This window comes from Apiospora marii (assembly GCF_038362585.1).
Source record: "Apiospora marii strain CBS 49790 chromosome Unknown utg000011l_segment0_segment0, whole genome shotgun sequence".
Lineage (NCBI taxonomy): Eukaryota > Fungi > Ascomycota > Sordariomycetes > Amphisphaeriales > Apiosporaceae > Apiospora > Apiospora marii.
The window spans coordinates 3,285,028-3,306,488 of NW_027117382.1; the positions used below are offsets into that span (position 1 = coordinate 3,285,028).

At 55.6% G+C, this 21,461-nt stretch overlaps 7 protein-coding genes across 7 annotated transcripts; 5 read left to right on the top strand and 2 right to left on the bottom strand.

Annotated features, from left to right (window-relative positions):
- Positions 1 to 182: 182 nt before the first annotated feature.
- PG985_014149 (uncharacterized protein) lies at positions 183 to 495 on the top strand (the record flags this gene model as incomplete). Its single annotated transcript, XM_066833915.1, has 2 exons — positions 183 to 291; positions 341 to 495. 2 exons carry the CDS (start codon positions 183 to 185, stop codon positions 493 to 495), a joined length of 264 nt encoding a protein of 87 aa, XP_066678655.1.
- Positions 496 to 1,246: 751 nt separating this feature from the next.
- PG985_014150 (uncharacterized protein) lies at positions 1,247 to 2,266 on the top strand (the record flags this gene model as incomplete). The annotated part of the gene is made up of 1 exon (XM_066833916.1): positions 1,247 to 2,266. The coding sequence occupies one exon, from the start codon at positions 1,247 to 1,249 to the stop codon at positions 2,264 to 2,266; it is 1,020 nt and encodes a 339-aa protein (XP_066678656.1).
- A 2,113-nt stretch (positions 2,267 to 4,379) lies between these two features.
- PG985_014151 (uncharacterized protein) lies at positions 4,380 to 5,850 on the top strand (the record flags this gene model as incomplete). Its single annotated transcript, XM_066833917.1, has 2 exons — positions 4,380 to 5,088; positions 5,438 to 5,850. 2 exons carry the CDS (start codon positions 4,380 to 4,382, stop codon positions 5,848 to 5,850), a joined length of 1,122 nt encoding a protein of 373 aa, XP_066678657.1.
- Positions 5,851 to 7,316: 1,466 nt separating this feature from the next.
- Positions 7,317 to 8,723, top strand: PG985_014152 (uncharacterized protein; the record flags this gene model as incomplete). The annotated part of the gene is made up of 1 exon (XM_066833918.1): positions 7,317 to 8,723. The coding sequence occupies one exon, from the start codon at positions 7,317 to 7,319 to the stop codon at positions 8,721 to 8,723; it is 1,407 nt and encodes a 468-aa protein (XP_066678658.1).
- Positions 8,724 to 8,890: 167 nt separating this feature from the next.
- PG985_014153 (uncharacterized protein) lies at positions 8,891 to 10,013 on the bottom strand (the record flags this gene model as incomplete). The annotated part of the gene is made up of 3 exons (XM_066833919.1): positions 8,891 to 8,971; positions 9,085 to 9,679; positions 9,784 to 10,013. 3 exons carry the CDS (start codon positions 10,011 to 10,013, stop codon positions 8,891 to 8,893), a joined length of 906 nt encoding a protein of 301 aa, XP_066678659.1.
- A 1,036-nt stretch (positions 10,014 to 11,049) lies between these two features.
- PG985_014154 (metal-nicotianamine transporter YSL2) lies at positions 11,050 to 13,555 on the bottom strand (the record flags this gene model as incomplete). The annotated part of the gene is made up of 4 exons (XM_066833920.1): positions 11,050 to 11,138; positions 11,223 to 12,755; positions 12,828 to 13,190; positions 13,282 to 13,555. 4 exons carry the CDS (start codon positions 13,553 to 13,555, stop codon positions 11,050 to 11,052), a joined length of 2,259 nt encoding a protein of 752 aa, XP_066678660.1.
- Positions 13,556 to 15,281: 1,726 nt separating this feature from the next.
- On the top strand, positions 15,282 to 16,476 carry PG985_014155 (uncharacterized protein; the record flags this gene model as incomplete). The annotated part of the gene is made up of 4 exons (XM_066833921.1): positions 15,282 to 15,469; positions 15,520 to 15,651; positions 15,768 to 15,902; positions 16,044 to 16,476. 4 exons carry the CDS (start codon positions 15,282 to 15,284, stop codon positions 16,474 to 16,476), a joined length of 888 nt encoding a protein of 295 aa, XP_066678661.1.
- Between the last annotated feature and the right edge of the window lie 4,985 nt (positions 16,477 to 21,461).

Here is a 21,461-nt window from a genome sequence, read left to right on the forward strand (position 1 = left end):
TGGATCTGGTACTTGGGATTCTCGTACTGCAGTACTCTCGGCCCCGAGAGCGCTTCATTTAGCCACCCACCAAGACTTGCAGTATCGTCATGGGTTCCGAAATACTGTAGTGGTAGCCTTTGGGCGGGCTAGAACGGGCCGGTAACATGTATTCGGGAGTCCAAGTCAATCGGACAACCTTAATGAACGATGCCCGGAGGGGCAAGTACAGTACCTGCGGAGAAGACTACAAGGATGGCGGAGATTGGAATGTTGGCATACCTCGCTTCCGGTACCTTGATCCTGTCCTTTGTGCGGACAGGACCCGGCCGCTAGATAGTTACCATGCTGTTGGATGCAGATGCACCAGACCCGACGCACTGGAAAGGTGAGTGGTGCAAGATCGCCCCAGTAATCGTCTTTCACCATCCAGAGGTTCGCGTGATCGACGATCTACAGTACTACTTCCTAGCCGAAGGTACCGGAAGACAGGCTGCTGGATTCATGGTTGCGTAGAACTTATCCACATTTGGATGACTGTGGGAAGATATCATGTGGCTCTTGATGTTGCTGCAACACATTGAATGGAGAAGAGCAGGAACCGTAGGGGCCCAGGAGAGTGCTGGCCCGCGCCTGCACTTGCAACTGAATCAAATGACCTCTGTAGAATAATGCTTGCAGAAGTTGGGCTGTCGACATATCGGGAGTTGAGGGACTTCCCCAGCCTTTCATACCAGATGGAAAATCGGTCATCCTGGAGCAAACAAGAAATAAAGTCATGTAATGACTTTTGCTCCAGGGCTTTAGAGCAATTTGCCAACGAGTGAAGTCATTTGTTGTCCGAATGTAATACTCGAATGTCTATGTCATATTATACGCAAATGGTTACTTGCGCATGGCATGGCGAGGCTTTGGTTAACTGCGAGAGTTCCAATTGTTTAGGGGAGCTTTCTCTTATCTTATCAGTGACCCAAGCTGCGGGCTGGGGAGCTTCAAGCCGCCGCCTGACAAACGACCCTCAATTTCCAACATTCCATACCCGCCGATGATCCCTTCTCTCGTCTGCGCGCGACCATTAATCTAATCCCTTCCAAACCACGAGATTAATTATTAATAGAGGATTTCATTTGGTGATACTGCCAACGTCATTCTCTCGTTCTTCTATTCCACACCGGGTCATCTCGTCCACTTGGCAACCATTTCACTTGCTCTTGCAAGCGAGACCCTGTACTTATCCCACGCTCTTGGCGACGCCATTACAGCCAAAATGGCAACAGAAGATGCCCGATACCGACAGTCCTCCCAGTTCCGCCTGTGGTCTTTTACCCCAAGTCATCTCGCCTCACTCCGCACCGAATGCAATTCCCTCGCGCAAAAGGCCATATCTGCGCGCTTGCAGTCGGCAAACCCCAATGACGCTCTGCCCGAGTTTCTCACCCCGGCCGAGGAGCTCTCCCTCGTGACGCACTACACCGTCGAACTCCTTCGCGCCGCTGCCTTCATCGAGCTGCCCACCGAGATTCGCGCCACCGCCGCCATCTTCCTGCGCCGTTTCTATGTCACAAACAGTATCATGACCTACCCGCCGACCGAGCTGCTTAAGACATGTCTCTTCTTTGGTTGCAAAGCCGAGGGCCACTACATGCGCCTGTCCAAGTTCGCCGACAAGTTCCCCAACACCACCGGCGAAGAGGTCTTGGCGGCCGAATACGTCCTATCTCAAGGCATACGGTTCGCCTTCGACGTCCGACACCCATTCCGTGCCCTCGAGGGTGCCGTCATGGAGCTGAGAAGGCTGGGCGACTTCGAGAACAAGAGGATTGATCGTGCCCACGGCAAGGCGAGAGAAATCCTCAAGTTCAGTCCTTTGGTGACCGACGCCTACTTCCACTACACACCGAGTCAGATCATGATGGCCGCCCTGGCCATGGCCGACGAGGGGCTGGTGGAGCGCATGCTGAGGGAAGCGTTCGCCGCGGAAGGCGAGTCGGCCAAGGAAAAATGCTGGGACCTGATCCAGGCGTGCCGGGCTATGCTCGAGAAGGAGCCCCCGGAGAAGATGAACGACAACGAGGAGCGGAAGGCCATCATCAAGCCCTTGAACCGCAAGCTGAAAAAGTGCCGCGACCCGGACCGAGTCGACCTCGTGGCGCTTCAGAAAGCACGACGAGAACAGGCCATGGTCAAGAAGCCCAAGGTTCCTGTCAAAGAAGATGGCGCCGTGTTCGGAGGGTCGATCGCCGATGGGCGAGAATCCAAGAGACGAAAGACGGAAACCGAGGAATAATGCAGGCCGCATGGGCCGACGCAATCCGCAACACCATACGGCCTGAGTGATATCAATACGCTACCAATCTATTCTTCGTCCACTGTGCTTCGTACAGCGTTCGGCATCTTGCAGGATCCCAGCAGCCAGTCTCCCTTGAATATGCGAAGGTCACCGTGTGATAAGTCATCGCGGAGTATACTGCCAAAAGGCTCGACCTCGACCATGTTGGGGCGATGCGATGCTGCCATGGTACCCTCACGGGTCTGTTTCATTCCCAAGGCCCCAAACGACCCTTGGGGAAAAAGATGAGGCGGAAGGGATCTCCCGCTGTGGGGATGATAATGCCCATCTTGCTCGACCCATCGCCACCACGGTGCAGTCTGCTCTTTCATATTCTAGGAGAACTTGCCGTGCGATACTGAGATAGCTTGTTATGAAAGGCTGATAGCCCCAGGTCTGGCTATCAGATCTTTTTTGTCACATGCAAGCACACTTACCTGTACCCTCCTGGAGCCACTGCAATACGAGACCTACCATATGCATACCGCAACTTGGCAGTCAAACGAATGGCGTCTTTGCCTGGTGCGTAGTTTAGGAATGCATATTCATTATTTCCAATCCGAGATGCTGAGGTCCCCATTCCATGCCGACACTGGTCAACACTTAAACCTACTGGCTAGTCCGTGTCCTTGGGGACCAGATATTTTAGTGGGCGGTGCTCCGAATCTAATGGTGCCGTTTGGCAACCCAGAAACTGCTTCCTATCCAGCCAATTCCGCATATGGCTTCGCCTAAGATGAACAGTGCGCCGTGTTGGTGGCAAACCTCTTTCATTGCTTTGAGATCGAGTTCAATGAAAAGCCTCGCATCGAAGGCGGTCTCCAAGCAATGATAGTTGTGTGCTACGATCACGGGGCACTTTTCATCTTAGACGAGACCATGTGCGGGATGCGGCATGCTAGTTTAGCGCTTTATGGTCTTCGTTTTCGACCATTCCCATAGGTGTAGAAGAGATAGTAATAAGCATTCAATCAAAGGCTTTATGTCCGTTGCTGATGTTTCTTCTGCAGGCCCCGAGGGCTCGGGAGCACGTCAAAATTTCCCCAACGGTGTTCTTTTTCAGGGGCTCGGCCCATCGCTGTTGAATCCTTTCTTGCCTGGTCCTTCCGTTGACCCTAAAGGGGAGAAGTCATGTGTCTTTGGCAGAGCATCAAATGAACTGGTTCATTCACCAACAAGTCCAATGCTAACAGGTTGTGGCGACCGTCCTCGGGAAGCGCGGGTTCTAACCCTCGACTTGTCAACAGCAGGTAGGAAGGATCCTTGCAAATCGGTATATACACATTTACGTAAACAGTTGCTGTTATATCGAGTGTGTGAAATTCGATATCAGGTGGGATGTAAACTGGACAACCACCCCGCGAGGACTGATCCAGATTATGAAACTTCAGCTTCACCCACTTGGTCCCCTAGAAAGGCAATACAGCAATCAGGCGGATAGAAAAAGCCATGGAAGCCAGCACAGCCAACTCTCACAAAAAGAGACATGCTCTCGATTTTAAACGATTACACTCTTGTGCTTGTGTGCTCACTTGCCCGAGTCAACGTTATGTGCCGCATGACTAGCCAGAAAGTTTTCGGCAGTTCGCCGACGATGCCCCAACTGTCAATCACCAACCGCCAGGCCGGATAGGACTCGTAAGACCTGCACGGCAGTAGAAAGGATATATACACTTGCCCATACTAGCCTGTATGTATTGTTGGCCTTGTTGCGCGGAAGGTGCCGACCGACCGACCTCTGCTGCCCTCTCCGGGAAGATCTCCACCCACGGGTCTAAGACAGGCGATTGCGTGTTCGTCTGGCTGGACGGTCATGCGTGCGGGCGCAACGTCATATTGATTACGAACCCTCCAGAGCGACAGCGCTATACGGCTATTCATCAGGTGCATCTGGGAAAGAGGGCTTCGGTTGTGGTAGATATATGGCGATGATAATATAAGCCAGTCCGCCATGAATCTTTTCTGAGGGGACCGATAGAGACAGTATGTGATTGCGACAGGCATCATTTTACCTACCCAGTACATATACAATATCATATATTGACAGGTTGTGTTGCTCCTTTCCAAGGCAATGACTCGATCCCCCTACTCTTGGCGCGAGGCCGCCCTGCTCGCCACGGCCTTCTTCCTCGGAAACACGCAGGCCTACCAGGGCTGGCCGGGCAGCAACACCCTCGTCGACGGCGAGGCCGTCCGCTTCTCGCAGCAGACGTGGCGCCAGCACCTGCGGCACCCGGACGCCAAGGGCGAGTATCCCGTTCGGGGCTACGACATCTCGCAGCAGTGGCCGGCCGTGCAAGAGGTCGACGGCTGGCGGCTCGCCGTCAACGTCAGCAGCCGCATCCCCGCCTCCGAGGTCCAGAACAAGAACCAGAGCGGCACGGCAGCTGTGGCTGTAGCGACGGGGTTGCCGCCGTCATCTCCTACGACCAACTCCTCTTCGTTCATGGGGACCAGCATCTCGCTCAAGGCGCCCGAGAACGTCATCCACAGCATCCTCGGCGAAGAGGGGGGTGAAGTGGACGAGATCATCGCGCTGGAGCTGCGCTCGACGACGTGGAAGGTCTGCGTCACGATCGCGACCGACAACGGCGGGAACGAGGGCGCCGGTAGCGGCGGCGGCAGCGGCGACTGCGACCGCCTCCCCGCGCAGTGCGTCGCCGACTTTGAGCAGGCGTACGCTGAGCACTTTGCTGAGACCGAGGACTGTGCCGGGCACCCGCCGCCGACGCCGGCGAGCTGCGGTGGGGCGCTGGATGCGGCGTCTCTGCGCACGATACGTAAGTTCTATTTCGAAATTTTCGGTCTCATTTTTTCTCTGGGTCCTTCTTGCTATGTCTGCTTCCCAGTTTGGCCATTGTCAATCTGCGCATACGGAGATTAGAAGAGGGCAAGCGAAACACTTACATGCCACCACCCCTTACACACTTGGCTGTGTGAGTGGATGCGTGCTGATGTACCCACCTACCTGCCGGCCTTTATGGGGTCTCGCCTCCTGTCTTTCTCATTGTATCGTCGTATTGGGCATGCGAAAAGTTTGATCTAAAACTTGAGAGTTGTTTTCAAAAATCCAAGACTCGAACCCGAACAGCTGGCTGATCTTGAGGTGAATCTTCACAAATTATACAGAGTACCCCATCGATGCCGTCAATGGCACGGAGCTCTACGTGACCGCCTCGGACGCGCACGCCGCCCCGGGGAACCTGACGGCGTGGAACGACGCCGCCGCCTCGGCCAAATTGTGGCCCGTCCTCGTAGTCTGGGGGTGGAACCACCGCGCCAGCATGAACAACGACATTAACGTTGTTGGGGAGGTCGAGCATGGCGAGGGCGCCGCCGCCACCGTCATGGCGGCCACCAAACCGCTGGCGCAGCTTTCTTGCATCAAGGCCGTCGGCAACAAGAGACCGGCGCCCACGCCCACGGCGACCCCCACGACGGTGCCCGAGTCCGCGGGTGGGGTGGCGATGGAGTCGGCGACATCGACATTGACGGGCCTGGCGCTGTTGACGGTGGCGCTTTCGTTCGTGTTGTTCTGCTAAGAGGTAGCAGGATACATAGACTGGGTCAGCCTGGAGAGTTTCTGGAGTGGTGGCTCCCTCTGAAGATTAGTGGGGGTGCCGCCTGGAATAAGCACTCTGGGCCGAGGCAGCGCCATTGTTTGCTTATTAGGGGGCCGACAGCCGGCTTGGAAGGCGGATTGTCCGTTCCATGACACGCCTATCAATTTGGGAAACTTTCATTTGTACGGAGATTCTTAACGACTATTGGACAACTACCGACTACCTACTTAAACATACCTATTGTTGACACATCCAAGAGTGCCTACCAAGACTGTCAGACCAAGCTGGTGTTTAATCTTTGAACGTAGAGGCAACCACTGTGACTGTGGCGTTGCTCAATAAGGCGGATGACTGCCTGGGTTGGACCCCCACCTATATCCCAGGGGGAAAATGGCACTACTAACGTGCATACAGGCACAGCACTGGTCCATCTGTCGTCCGTCTAGTGTGGAGTATCGCCATGCCCGAATGACTCCAAAGAGGAAAGCGAGATGCAGCACGATTATCACCGAGGTTTGCATCTACTGGTCCGATCAGTCACCCGATGTATCACCCACAGAAGGGTGTGGCGATGGTGATAGCGATGGCGATGGTGACATACATTACTTGAACCAGAAGTTGTAAGCCATTCTAGGCGACCTGTTGGAGTTGTTGGAGGTGGGGGTTGGAACAAACATTCAGACAGAGCTCACGTAATCCATCCATGACATTCCCTGAAGCCACAACGGCAAGGCCGTGAGTCCAAGCAAGTAACCAAGTATGTATCTTTTGGAAGCCAATCTGCTTCTATGTCCATGGTCAGGTCATTACAATGTTCTAGGCAAGTCGAAGCAAGTTTCTTCCGTTTATCTGAGTGCTGATATGCATAGATTGGCCGAGGGGGTGACGAGGACCCTTGGTGTTTGCCGTACGTTTTGTTTCATGCGTTTTCCTGTGCCTCTCCTAGCTCTCACTCATCACGCGACTTCAATGCTTGGTTCGGGCGTTTTTGGTTGGGGGTCAGCGAAAGAGACCAGGCTCGGGGGACCAGGGTGGTGGTGCGGAGTCAGGTTCCCCTGGGCCGCGAGCCACTGAAAAGGCGACAACTACATCCATTATTTCAGAAGGCCGTGAAGCCTATCGCACAGAAACGAGAGGAGGGGAATGCAACAGAAAAGGCGCTCTGGAGAAAAAGAGAGCCTTGTGAGAACCCGCTGATCTAGACTGACGATTGATGCTAGCTCGCTACCCGCATCTAGTCTTTCGGCCGTTAAGCCCGTTCTCCACCAAACCTTCTCCGCTTGTCTTCTCTTACTTACTTCCTAACATCCAATACCATTTATTAAATAATACGAACACCAAGTCCTGGCCAAACCAACTACGTAAAAACTGGATATGCAATAATAAAAAACAGACCTTGTGTTACCTCAACTCTATTACCTCAAATCTCATTTCCATCGGGAGCCATGCCGCCATATACCAGGACAAGGACGGGCTGTTTTACCTGCCGGGAGGACGGCTACAAGTGCGATGAGCAGAAGCCACACTGCGGCCGCTGCCTGCGTCTGGGCAAGGCCTGCAAGGGTTATGGCGTCCGCCTCAAGTGGCACACCCTCGAGACGCCCGCCACGGCCAAGACCACCAAGTCAACATCGAGAAAGAGCCGCAAGTCGCCCGGCGCCGCCAGCACGACGACGGATGGCAGCTCTTCCAGATCTTCGTCAAGTCCCATTGGGCTCAAGAGCCCCCAGTCTTTACTGGTTATCAAGAGCCCCTCTTACATACCGTCGGACATAAGGCCCGAAGATGTTCAGCTGCTGAATCACTGGACTAGTCTGGCTTCCGTCATATCCATGGGCACCGGCGGCGAGAACCCGTTCCTGGTGCATCTCACCCCCATGATCATGCAATCCGAGGCCCTGCGCGCCGTCGTGTGCTCGATGGCTGCCAGCCACTTGGCCGTGCTCCGGGACGACCACTCGTTCCAAACCGTGGCCCTGCAACAGCGACTGCTGGCCGCCTCCAAGCTGCGCCAGACCATCGAGTTCTCCGACGCGGAGCCGACGCTGGCCGCGATCCTGATGCTGCAGGTGTCGGACAGGCTGTTCGCGACCGACACCCGTATCGACCACCTCGCGGGCGCCAAGGCCGTCGTCACCAAAAAGGGCAAGTTCGCCGACTGGACCGGCTCACGCGCCCAGTTCCTCCTGAGCCTCTGCTACTACCACGACGTGCTGTCCTCCATCTCGCGCGGCACCAGCCCCCTCTTCGACTTCGATGACTCCCTGCCCGTCGAGGGCCTGAGCTGCATGCTCGAGCTGACCCAGGTGCTCCGGCTCGTGTCGCAGATCAGCGCCATGGTCGGCCTGGACCCCGAGGCGCTCGACGCGCGGGGCCGGCAGATCGAGGCGGCCCTCGGCCAGGTCTCGGCTGTGGACCCGCCCGCCGAGGACGAGGTGCACATGGACGCCGTCGCGCACACCACGCTCGCCTACAAGCACGCCGCCTACATCTACCTGTACCGGGCGTGGCGCAACATCGGCGCGCCGCACCCACTGACCAAGGGGCACATCGAGCGGACGCTGCACCACCTCGGCTGCGTGCCCAGCAGCGCGCCCATCATCTCGGTCCACGTCTGGCCGACCTGGACGGCGGGCTGCGAGGCCATGGCGCCGCACCTGCGCCGGTTCGTGCTCGAGCGCTTCGACCAGATGTACGAGGCGCGCCATTTCCCGTCGCTCGTGCGCACCAAGAGCGATATCCAGGACGTCTGGCTGGCCAAGGACGCGCAGCGGGAGCTGAGCGGGGTCGATAGCGTTGACTGCATCAAGGTCATCCTACAGCAGCGCCAGAGAGAGGCCGACCTTGCCTAGGCCATCCTTCGTTTTCGAATGCCCAGTTAATAGCTGCATATTACCCGGATCCAGTACTGCCGTTCTAGCGGGTTGATGGTTGGGCAAGCTTCATTGTTATGGCTCTCTTCGCACTCCAGTCAGCTGGTACGCCCAAAGGCTGTTGATGACCTCTTGCAGCGCGTTTCCTACGGCAGCAAGGTGAAGTCGTGATCGTGCGCGCCCTTCAAATAGTCGTATCCGTCGGGCATCCACTCAGCACACGGAACCTGCCGCGCCAACAATAGTTAGACCAATCTCGATATCTCTCGTCGGAATCTCCCCGAGAGCAGAAAAGCGACGGGAAAGCCCGACGAGCGAGCGGGCGGGCGGGTACACTTACGACATCACCCCATTGCACCTTGTCCTTGATCGACGCAGGGAGCTTCATCTTGAGCTCACTTCGATACCAGCGGGGAAACTGGACCGAGACAAGCATGACGCGCGGCTCGTCGGTCCGGTTGGGCATGCCCGCGTGCCAGAGCCGGAAGTCGCGGATGACGAGCGCGCCCTGGGGCAGGCTCGGCTGGATAGGCGGACTGATCCTGCGTCTTGCCTCTTGCAGGTCGGCGCGGATCTGCTCGTGCCCCGTGGCGGGGTCCGTCTCGAGCACGTGCCGGGTGGTGTCCGTGTGCGAGCCGAGCCAGACCTCGGTCGCGCCGTTCTCGGGCGACGTCGCCACGAGGTTGATGTTGACGCAGTAGCCGAACGGCACTTGGGGGAAGTCGAAGTCGATGTCGATGTGGGGTGGTTGGCGGCCCGTGGCCCGGAAGGCCGTGTTGGCGCTGTAGAAGCGCAGTGAGGGTCGGGGGCCGAACATGCACTGGATCACCTCGGTCGCCCAGGGGTTGGCTAGGACGTCGGTGAAGACGTAGCCGGCTTCGAGGACGGGTTCTTGCTGGATGTTGCCGGTCTCGTTGCCGAAGTTGCGGTGGGTGCTGTGTATAGTCAGTCAAGTTTATTAATCCATAGATAGTAATACACAATGTGAAAGAACAAAAGGATGAAAGGGAAGTAGTCTTTATGTTGGGCAGTCACTCACGTTGGTCGAGAGAACAACTCTTTGGCCTCGGGGACCATGCGCTCGTTCAACTTGTCGAGGTGCGCTGGGTCGACAGCGTTGCTCAGCACGACCATGCCGTCCCGGTGCAGTGCCTCGACAGCGGCTTGGAGATGGTGTGACCCCATCCTTTGGGAGGCCAGCTCGTTGGGTGTAAGTTCGATCTGGGTAGCCTGGGGCCGAGGTGGCGTTTGAAGAGATGCTGCAGCCATTGTAACGACTTACGATGATGAAACGGGCAAAAGATTAGAAGTGAGAGCGGGAAGAAATATCTCGGCGTATGAATGTGTCTCAACATGTAATACCGAAAGCGGGAGATCTGACGTTTCGTCTGGAGAGATTTGATAAGCAGATATTGCTACCAAGTAGCCACTCAATTCTTATTTAGGAAACTGGAACAGCTGTAGGATCTGACATATGAATATATCCAGCATATGATCCTAGTTGTTTCATGCGAGTCTCTCTCTGCTTGCCTCTCGTTCTTTGGGGGAGTAGGGGGCGGACAAATCGTGAATGTTGCTTATTTGGGTTGTGCATCTCCGACTCGCCTGTAACCGCCTGCTCTAGACCCACCTACACACTGACAATAACATATGCGGGGAATCGTGATCCAATCCTTGGGACTGTTACCACTTCCGAACCAAGTAAGGCGTCAGTTCGTTTAACCCGATACAGTTCCCTCAGCGTGCTCAACATGGCAATACAAGCGCGGTGCAGGGACGCTTCGTTGATCGGCAACACTCCCTTTCTACCCCAGACCGGGGCCCCGTGTTTCTGTCTATGTAAGTTGGGATGCCACTCGTCCATAAGCCCACGCAACACTTGCCCCAGCCAGCCAGCTAGTTTCCCCGTAATACTTTGGTATATTGTATATATGTAATGTGATTGATTCGTCGCCCTATATGGCAGACTGCATTTTAGTGGCTTCAACACTTTGTTATGGCCGTTCCAACCTATAGTTCCAGAGGACCATCCCCACATACATGATCTACACCTGTTTCCTTCCTCGGCTGGGCCTTTAGCAAACGATGGCGTCTCTCGTTATTATCAAAGACTCGAGGGCGCATTGTCCAGCAGGTCAAACACATGGGAGGACCAGGTTACAGGTCTCATGGCTACGAGGTTAGAAGACCAGGCTACACAGAGCTCCTTTGCAATCCATTGAGAGTCGAATCAAGCAATAAAAACGTCAAAATTATATTCATGATGGCTATGCTATAACGCTAAAACCAGACTTCTTCGCCCCACTTAACACCTATCAAGGGGACAGGCCACATGGGTGCCGTACAAGTCGCCGCTTACACCACCAAGCTGTAACGCAGCTCCGACCACGCCGCCTACAGGGAATAAAAGTCAGCACAAGAGCGTTCAAAGAGACATTCATATGGGGGTCGTGGGAAACACGCGAAGACAAAACTTACCAAGTCCCTCGCCAGCAATCAAACCAGCCGCGACGGCGTAGCAGTAGAGGTCGTAGTTGGCGCGGCGCTTCTTCATCCAGAAGTGGCCGATGGTGGCGCCCATCAGGGAAGCGGAGCTGTAGACGGTCTGGGGCAGGACGAAGGCGACGCCGATGGCCATCCAGTTGGGCAAGTAGGCGCGGTACTTTTCACGCTCGCCCAACAGCATCGTGCGCTTGACGAGGACCTGGAGGATGGCCAGCCCGCCCAGAACGAGCGCGAAGATGCCCGACGACAGCGGGATCGTGATGCCCGGCTCCGTCACGGCCTGGGCCACGGCGCGCCAGGCCGCCACCGTCGGCGCCGAGAAGGCGCACGTGTCGGACGCGTTCGCGTGGATGATGCAGGGGTAGGCCGTCACGAACAGCACGAAGACGCCGGGGGCCAGGAACATGGCGGCCACGGCGCCGATGGCCTGGGCGTAGAACTGCTTCTTCGGGGGCGTGCGCAGCAGGAAGCCTGTGCGCAGGTCCGACGTCAGCTCCTGCGACATCTCGGCGGCGCCCGACGCGATGCTACCGGCGACAAGGTTGATCATCTGCGCCTGGCTCGTGCTGTATCCCTGGCCCGACGTGATGCCACCGAAGACGAGCTGACTAGCATTGGCACTGGCGGTCAGGGGCGCGACGTCAGTGACACCCGCTCCGTGGATACCAAGGAAGGCGAAGAAGATGGCCAGGATCGAGGCCAGGATGGCAAGACCCGCGTTGACGTTGAACTGGAGCTCGGAGATGATGCAAGCTACAATGACCATGGCGATGGTACCAGAGCCCCATACCCAGAGAGGCACCTGGTCCTTCTCGGACGCGAAGTCCTCCTCGCGGAAGACGCTCTGGCTGCGGTTCGGCGAGCGCCGCGACTGGGTCTCGAACACGGCGCGGCTGCGGCCGCCCTTCGTGCGCATAAAGTCCATGGTCTTGGTGTTCTCCCACGCGTAGCGGGTCGCGAGGGCGAAGATGCGCCAGTGGACGAGCAGCTCGGCGAGCGAGGTGCAGACCAGGACGCAGACGCCGGGCCAGAGAAACCAGTAGCGGGGCGAGGTGATGCCGTCGGGGCCGGTGCCGTTGCTGAGGGAGGCGTAGGTGTAGTACTGGCCCCAGCGCTCGCTGTCGGGGGCGAGGGCGTGGCCGTTGCAGATGCCGTACCGGACGAGGATGGGGCCCAGGATGCCCCAGGCGAAGAGGGTGCCGCCGAAGAGGGACAGGGCCGTGTTGAGCCCGACGAGCATGCCGCTGCCGATGAAGGCCGGCGTCCACTCGATCATCCAGCCCCAGCTCTCGACGTGGATGGCCGCGTTATGGTAGTTGCCCCAGATGAAGAACCAGGTGAAGATGTGCCAGTCGTAGAGGAGGCCGATGGCGTAGTACGAGGCGACGCGTTGCGAGATGGCGGCGAAGAAGGTCACCGCGAGGACCTTCATCCGCTTCATGGCGTTGACGGCTTCAGTGCCCGCGACCATGTGCATCGAGTGGATCGTCAGGGCGGTTGCGGTCGCTATACGGTCGAAGCATTAGCAGATTGTCTAAATACGCTGAAATACCAACAAAAGATCAACAGAAAACTCACGCGTAGGGAAGATCAGGTTCAGGTCGCGAGCCATGTTCACAATGAAAAACTTGCGCAATGGGATCGTGAAGCAGAGTCCGAAAAAGGAGCAAATGAGAGTCAACGTCAATATTCTGCCCAGATCATCTTTCGGGTTTTCCGACATGAGGCCAAGTTGGTACATGGCGGGGAGAGCAGCAGTGAAGAGCCCTCCGAGCCCGCCAGCACCGGCCGTGGTCGCCTGAACGATCGAGTTTTCCTGAGGTCCAAAGGGGCCTCCGAGAAAGGGGACCTTCGGGAACAGCTTGGTGAGCAGCTTGATGATGCCGAAGCCAAAGATGGCTCCAAACATGGAAGCACCAAAGAGGAAGCCCGTCTTGAGACCTGTAAGTTCGAGTCAAGAAAATGTCAGTTCATATTCACTACTGCGCCTATAGCGATAGCATTTCATTGGACGAGTCGACCGGCCACATACCCAAGTAGACATTGGAGGCATTCACGAGTGAGCCCAGGATGATTCCAACGACGACAGCTCGCACAGTCAAGGGGTTGTCTTCGTCTGGTACGCCGGCTAGTCGCGGAAGCGGTTTGTAAAGGTCGACAATGATAGGAGCGGCGTCGTCTTCATCTTCTTGGGGATCCGGTAGCTTCTCATCACGTAGTGATGGGGTCGTTCCTAGCTCGGCATCACGGGCATCGTTGGCGACCACGGTGGTGGCCGATGTATCGTTGGAGATTCTCGTCGTCATCTAGGTAGATTCTTCACGTATGTCGGTGGCAGGATCCCGTGATGCGGCTTAACAAAAAGATATGCAATCTACAGGCCCGGGCACTTTATAAGGGAGTCGGGAGTCGGAGCAGCCACTGGGCTGTTTGCTGGTACGGGGGGGATCCAGTCGTTTATAAGAAGACCCGGGGTAATCTTTCGAGCCCGGCTCCAGATTTCAAGCCTCAACCACGTCCAAGAATTCCTAGTCCCCCAATTCATACGTCTTGATAGGCGCGAAAGGTGGCTCAACATCAAGGAAGTCACACCCTTCGCTCTGGTTCTGCAGTGGTTCTCTCGTTCTGCAGCGCACAACCGCAGTGAAGGGCGGTCTCTGCTACGGCTCGGCACACCAGCCTCCCCACCGAAACCCCACTGCTGTCATTATAGTCCCCTGCCAGTCGACGGAGATCTGGGAGTCTGGGAGAGATCCGGCTAAAACGGCACGGTTGTCTCTTTCCCAGAGTTCTCGTGATAAAGGGTGTGTGGCTTATCGGGCGCCGAGACACCGGCTGCATACAGTTTCTGCATCTTTGGTTGGCCCGCCGGTACGGTTTGTACAGCCTGCCCTTGCACAGCCCAGGACCCAAGGCCACCGCACCTGGCGTTCCCCATTGCCATACATTGGTGGTGAATAACTCTTCAATAGTCAAGCCTCGCAGTCAAATGCTTGAGGCGACGAGATGCTGTTTTGCAAACGGCATTGCAGCTGAGACCTGATTCTAACAGGATAAGTCATTCGGGCAGCCGTGCTGACTGCCAAGACGTTGAGTCGTCGTAAGCGATCGTTCTGAGCGATCCACCTTGTTCTGGGCGTTTGGCCCCCAACTGGCCAAGATATGATAGATAGAAAACCAGTTCATTTGAAAAGGCAGCGAAACAGACTGTTCCGTATGATTTGCCTGTATGCAAGAGAAGCACGGTAGAAAGACTGATGCGATCGATGATAGGTAGACTCGTAGATTCGCTTCCAGTCCCCTGCAGCAAAGGACCTAACAACAGCCGGCTGCAGGCTGGGGTAGCAATCGTGGCTGAGGTTGCCGAACCACACAGCTATTGATTCTTGGCGCTGCAGACCACTTGTTCTCGGCAAGAAACTGCACCGCGCCTCCTTATGACGTTGAATTGAGCGTTGCGGCATGAATAACCCATAGGCATCCAATGATTAGACCAAATATAGTCCGTACTTGGGTGCATTCTACTTATATGTGACCTAAACTTCAGGTAAGCTCCATGTTGTAAGCTCCGTGTTAGGCCAGGAACAAACTTGTGGGTTAGATTTGGATCGGAGAACCGACCAGGCGGACGAACTACCATAAGTCCCTCGGTGAACTCAACCACTTCAGCACGGCATCGAAATAGGACCACAGATGGAAGTAGATAATCATGCTTCTAGAATTTTTCAAAGATCATCATGCGTAAAGTGGTCGCCTTAGATAAAAAGCAACTTGAACCGATTGCAGAGACTATTGAACCCACCAGCCACAATCACATGGCGATCAACTGACCCTTTTAAGCCTCAAAAGACCCTGAAGGGAGCTAAGCTCAGCAGCTGACGTCTGCCCCTCCAGGTGAGTCCGGAAACGTCACAGCTTCCTCAACCGAACCTACTGCCTACCTTCTCCTTATCCCTAAATCATCCAATAAACCCTAAGCACCTTCTTCCAACAAGAAGAAGCCGCATTACTTCCATCGCCATCATCATCATCATGGCGCCTTCTGCATCGTTACGTTCCATCCTCGCCTATGCGGGCAACCTGATCACGCAGGTGCCGCTACAGCTGTCCGACGTGCCGAACCCACTGGCCCCCTTCCTCGGCCCCACCGATCCTACCAGCACCAGTACTACCACAGCTGCCGTCGCCGTCGGCACCGGCAATGCTGCTCCCTACACGCCGTACATCCCCTGAGCGGAGCTCCTACTTGCCCGATCGACGGACCGACGAGCTGCAACAACCAGACCGCGGCCGACTCGTGCTGCTTCGTCCACCCCGGCGGCCGCCTGCTGCTGACCCAGTTCTGGGATGAGCAGACACATGTAGGAGGGTTGGAGACGGATTGGACCGCACACGGCCTTTGGTACGTACTTCCGGTCAGGAAACAGCAGTGACATCACACGGGAGTTGTTCAGTTGATACTCGTTCGCGCCCTCGGTTTCTCTCTTATCTAACGCTTCATTGCTTCAATGGATATAGGCCGGATCTGTGCGATGGTTCGTACGACCAGTTCTGCGGCATGACTCCCCGCTTCAACAACATCACTGCCATCCTGAAGCAATACGAGCAAAATGAGCTGCTCGACAACATGAGCCGTTACTGGGTTGCCAAATAGTAGGTTCACCCCTATCCCCACAACCTCGATTCTCTTCAGGCAAAGAAGGAGATGTGACAACCGGGCTTTCCGATACCATTTGGTATCACGGGGGTATTTCAATCGAGCGAACTGACGCGTCTTCTTCCTCTCCCTTCCAGCGGCACGAACGAGCACCTCTGGGGCCACGAGTACAACAAGCACGCAACCTGCATCAACACGCTGGCGCCGGCCTGCTACGGCGACGACTACAAGCCGGGCTTGGAGGTGGTGGACTACTTCCAGCGGGCGTTCGGACTGTTCCAGCAGCTCGACACGTACTACGCGCTGGAACAGTCCGGCATCGTGCCCTCCAGCAGCAAGACGTTCGATCTCGAAATCATCCAGACCGTCCTCGAGCGGTTCAGCGGCGGGCGCGTCATCCTCAAGTGCGGCGGGCGCCGCCACGACCGCCTGCACGAGGCCTGGTATGTGTATTTCGTCAAGGGCAGCCTGCAGAGCGGCGAGTTCGTCCCCGCCAGCGACAGCTTCAAGGGCGACCAGGGCAACTGTGCCAAGCGGGTCAAGTATCTGCCCAAGCGCAAGAAGTACTAGAGCTTCTCATGTCCGAGTATGGAGAGAGTGATATAGAGTGAGTGTACGAGAACTATGTAGTTAGATTGTAAATGGTGGCCTGCACGTCACGGAGTTTGTGGGAATAATTGGGAGCATGTTCAGGGCGGTGAATCACGGATATGGCGGCACTAGATTGGAATACACGTATTGACACCAGATCCGATCCCGCATTGGGTAACAGAATCGGTTCCTTCACTTCATATGACACTCGTCGGTGCGTTCCGGCCGGGACAAATGTTGTGAGTCTCGGTGTGCTCATGTTTTAGATTCAGCTCATGACTGGCATATGTAGTCTCGTGTCCGTCTCGTGCTTGTGTGCCACGAGAGTACGGGTGGAGCTGTGGTGCTGTGGTGCTTACTACATCGATCAAGGCTGTGAGGCTGATGATGAATGCAGGTGCTACCGCACGGCCCGCAGTAGGCAAAGGTCTAGGCACCCTTGCTATAGGGATACCTATCTACCTATATAAAGCGCGCGCAGCTGGCGGCTTCTTGTTTAAATTGAAGCTTGGCTGGCAGTCGGAGAGGATTGCCTGAACCATCGTAGTTTGTTCTGTGTTTCATCTTGTCTGCTGGCATGCATGCGTAAGTAGTTGATGGATTGAGGAAGGACTATTCATTCCGGGATTTGAAGGTGCTGTCCCGAGGCTGGCTCTCGAGTGCCGGCTTGGCTGTCATGATGGCTGCGGTAATATGACTATACCGATCGCATCGCCAATGGGAATCGGTAAAGGCAAGTTCCGTATTGTAGAAACCCGCTTCCCGCCCGCCTCTGCTCCAGTTGCGTACTACTAGAAACACGGGAAACAGTGCATTCGGGCCGAGAATTGGACAGAGAGAGTCGACGAGCGCCCTACAAGTTACGGGGGAGGCTCAGGGAGGAGGAGGAGGAGAGAGGAGAATCGGGTTCAACGGTTTCTGCCCTTCAACAGGCGCGCGCGCGGGGAGGGCTCCGCATTATGTGGTCTCGTTTCGCTGAATAGCGCTGCAATGTCTGGTGATTATGGCCTGGTGCAGGCTTCCAAGTTCCAACCATTCCCACGCAAACCGAACGATCGATCCAGGGTCAATGGCAAACCGAAGAAAAAATCTTCATCGTCTAGGACGCTCGATAGTATACCGACATATCTACGAGTGTAGGAGAAGTCGGAGTTGCTTGGCTCCCTTGGCATCCCCTTGGCGCTTGTCATTCGGTTCGGCAGAGGACACGCACGCTTGCATTGAATGCAGTTCTTTCTGTCTTCTCTACCTACCACGCCACGCGAGAGCGTTTTTCCTTCTTCGTCGCTTCCACGCTGCAGAGCCAGCAGGTTGCAGGTACAAGTGTCCACCTAGGCAGGTCTTACTTATGTCGACGTGTCACAGGGCTCCAGTCGGGCTGTGACAGAATAGTATCGACTGCCGTGACTGGAAAGACGATGCGAACCATTTCCATTACATACTTGCCAAGTAGGGGTAGACGTTGTCAGTCAGGCAAAATGTTTTGCTTGGTATGACGAAATGGGCTGCAGGTAGGCAAGTAGCTCAGCCTTTGCCGGAACGTTTCGAAAGTCAAAAAACTGGAAGTTCTCCATTGCAGAAGAAGACTCGGCCTGTTCCTGTCGTCCCCTCGCCCCCCTTTCGGTAGGCGACGGGAGTTTGGAGAAGAAAGGCTGTGCTGATCTAAGCTATCCTAAGACTTTGGGGTGAAGAAAATAAACGGGCAGACCGAAGGATAGGCCCTGCGGGCGAGTCAATTGGACGCATGATGGCTCGCCGGCCGTCGATCGCCTACCCGAACTAGCAGGTACACCAAGAGCAAGAGGGTTGCTATCCTTGGGGTCCGTGTAACGACGGGCTGGCGACTGGTTCAGTTTCAATTCGATTCGGGTTCAGCTCAGCTCGCACAAATCCGGCGTTCCAAGCAGCATAGCCAAGGTCCCTAAAATTCGATGGGCGCTGGATCAGCATTTGGGCATGCCGCATCCTGTCCTTCTCACCACTCACGCTTCACCACCTTGCCTTCTAGACTTCGCGAGGGCCACTCGCGCTGCGACGTCTCGATGCAGCTCGATGCAGCTATGGATGGGAGCGCCCGGAGTTTGCGATATATACCGATTAGATTCGTACGATATGCAAACGTGGTATGAGATAGGTGGCTAAAGCTAAAGCTTGACCCTCGGAAGAATAGGTGGGATTCTGCAACCAAGATCCATGATTGCAGCAATTCCATGGTCCATACAGTGGGCCGCCGTGTAAGAGAACAGAACCAGAGCCCAGCGAGAGGCACAAGAGGAACCGGCCGGCCAGAAAAAAACGAACGATGCGTGCATCATCTTGGCTCTCAGGTATCGGGACTCGCTGTGCTCGGAAGGCACGGCAAGAACCCCACTGCGGAAATGGAGGCATGACTGGAGTCGCGCCTTGGACTAGTCGGCCATCTCTCCCCAGCCTGGCGGCCTGGCTAACTGCTAACAGCAAAATATCCGTCGTCTGAATTGCCAGCCAATCAAGAACACAGTCCCCTCCCAATAGTAAATACAGTCCAGCACATCGCACACCAAAACACACGCTCCGTTCATTTGGCGATGCACAGCCTAACGCATCCTAACGCACAACCGGGCTAGCTTCATGCAATGGAAGGAATTCATTAACACTTGGAATCTGGACAGGACTTCTTTCCACGCTTCTCCCGTCACACCGTTCTGGACGATCGCTATTCGTTCGCGTTGGTCACTTTATATGCCACATTAAGTAATGCACTACGTAGTCGCACAAACTCTGCAGCGCTGCGTACGGCCAGACGGTACAGTCTAACTGCATACCCTGAGTTCTGCCTGAGTACCATACAGTCCCCCAACGGGCGCGATGAGAGATCGTTCCCCAATCGATACCTACGCCCGAGCTGCCACTTTTAGTTAAGCTTGTTTTTCCAGCGGCGCGGAATTGAATCCTCTCCCTGCCGCACAGCGCTCGTCATTCGTCGGCAGGCATAGTCTATACAGTATGCACAATACCGTATACTTCTTACAGGCGTGCACCTACCAGATACTCAATCCCAATCTGCCAGGTCTCGTTGGCTGGAGTCTGAAACCACGACTTTGCCATGCCATTATTAGACGGCAGACTATCAAAATGTCGGCGACTAGTGTCAAGCCATCTAATGTTAGCTCAGCAGCGTCAATAATTTGATCATTTGGGGGAAGAGCGTTGACCCAGCACGGGCATACGGCATCCCACCGTGGCCCAGCCCTGTGGTGTGTGTGTGGCTAGAACAGAGAGAGCAGTTTCGGCTGTCGCTAGGAAGTCCTCGCCAGAGCTCACCTTCTGATACCTGCAGATTGCCTGGTTTCATGCCCGTTTACCGGGATGCTCGGTGTAGAAAAAAGTAACAATGAATGGAAACGAGCATGCCTGATGAGCGTTTCTCGTGGACAGTGGCTGCTCCAATACTACACAATTCCAGGGGACTTTTTGGCAGGCTTGCAAATGTCTGACAAGACAGTCCCTGGCGCTGGCAAGACATGGCGGGCTTGGCTCCTAATGTTCTGCATATTATAGCGCGCCAGCAAGCCAGGCCGCCGCTCTACATACGGTGAGCGGCACGGAAATCCAAACACAGGGTCTCCCCAATCTTCCTGCCAAATGAGGGACTATCGAAGTAAGGCATAGACAGAGATATCATGATGTCCGACAAGAATTCACCACATGCCGACTGCCGTTGCAACCAAAACAAAAACAGTAGCCGGTTGAAGGCAAGATTAACTGCTGTATCTCGACTGCTGACCTCGACGGCAGCCTGTCACACCGTTAGAACTCCGACCTCCGACCTCCGCATAAAAGAGGTGTGTGCAAATCCATGTGGCCGAAGACTGGATGATGGCTGCTAAAACCCCCTGTCAGTCAGAGTCAGACCTGCCAGCACAGTAGCGGGCCCGGCTCCCAGCACGGAGCCTGGGAAACACAGAGGCACAGAGACGTTCCTATTCCGAATACCTGCACATAGCTCCTGGCTCGCAATTCAAGGTCCTATTGGATTGGGCTGGCTGACCTGCCTGCCTTGGCCTGTCAAACTTGATGCAATACCACCACATACAACGTTGCGGCTGGCACATCTCACACACATACAGCCATGTAATAAACGAGGTATTACGTCCATGGCACGGGTAATCTCAGCTCCCCCCAAGCCACAGTCATTCCAACCTACTACAAGTAGCAACTGGATCGCAAGCCTGTCTCTCCCCCAGTATACTCCGTACAAAGCCTATCTCACCAACGGCTCCCGATGGCATGAGCAAGGAGTTCCGCAAGTTGCAACGTACGATCGCCCCTCCTCTTTCACACTCATCACCCAACTCCCAACTCTCCCCGAGCATTTTGTATGGAGAGGAGGGAAATCCTGAGGCGGGCACAAACAAGTTTCTCGGCTAGCATCTTGGTCTAAAGTAGTGAAGTCGCAGTGGGAGAGTGGCTTGCCCTCCTCTCTCTTGGCTGCTGTACTTCTGTACAGTAGCGCGGAAACAGTTGGCGTCTAGGTTGCTGCAGCGGGTGCCCATTTTATTATTGTTATTCATCGTCTGTCTGCCGGTTTTTCCTCTCTCTCCTTCTCGCTCCCTGCATTTCTACATACTAGTAGGTACTTCTTGCATTTGCCATTGCCTGCCTCCCTCCAAGAGTAATCCACCACCACACCCTCTCTCAGCCCACTGCCACCTCGGGGCTCCCATTCGCTGACCGTCCCTCCCCTGCCCGGTGCTAGGACGAAGTCAGAGCTAGCGTCCCCAGTGCGTGAAGTTCGTGTGGGCGCTGTGGATGCGAACGCCGCGCTTTTCCTTTTCCTTCCTCATTTCGCCCTGGGCAGCTGGGTCCTCGCACGCACACACACACACAAACACACACACCACCACCACGCCGCAGATACAACCTACCACCCTAAGCAAGTGACACCACACGACTGCCACTAGCAGCTAGGACCAGACCAGCCC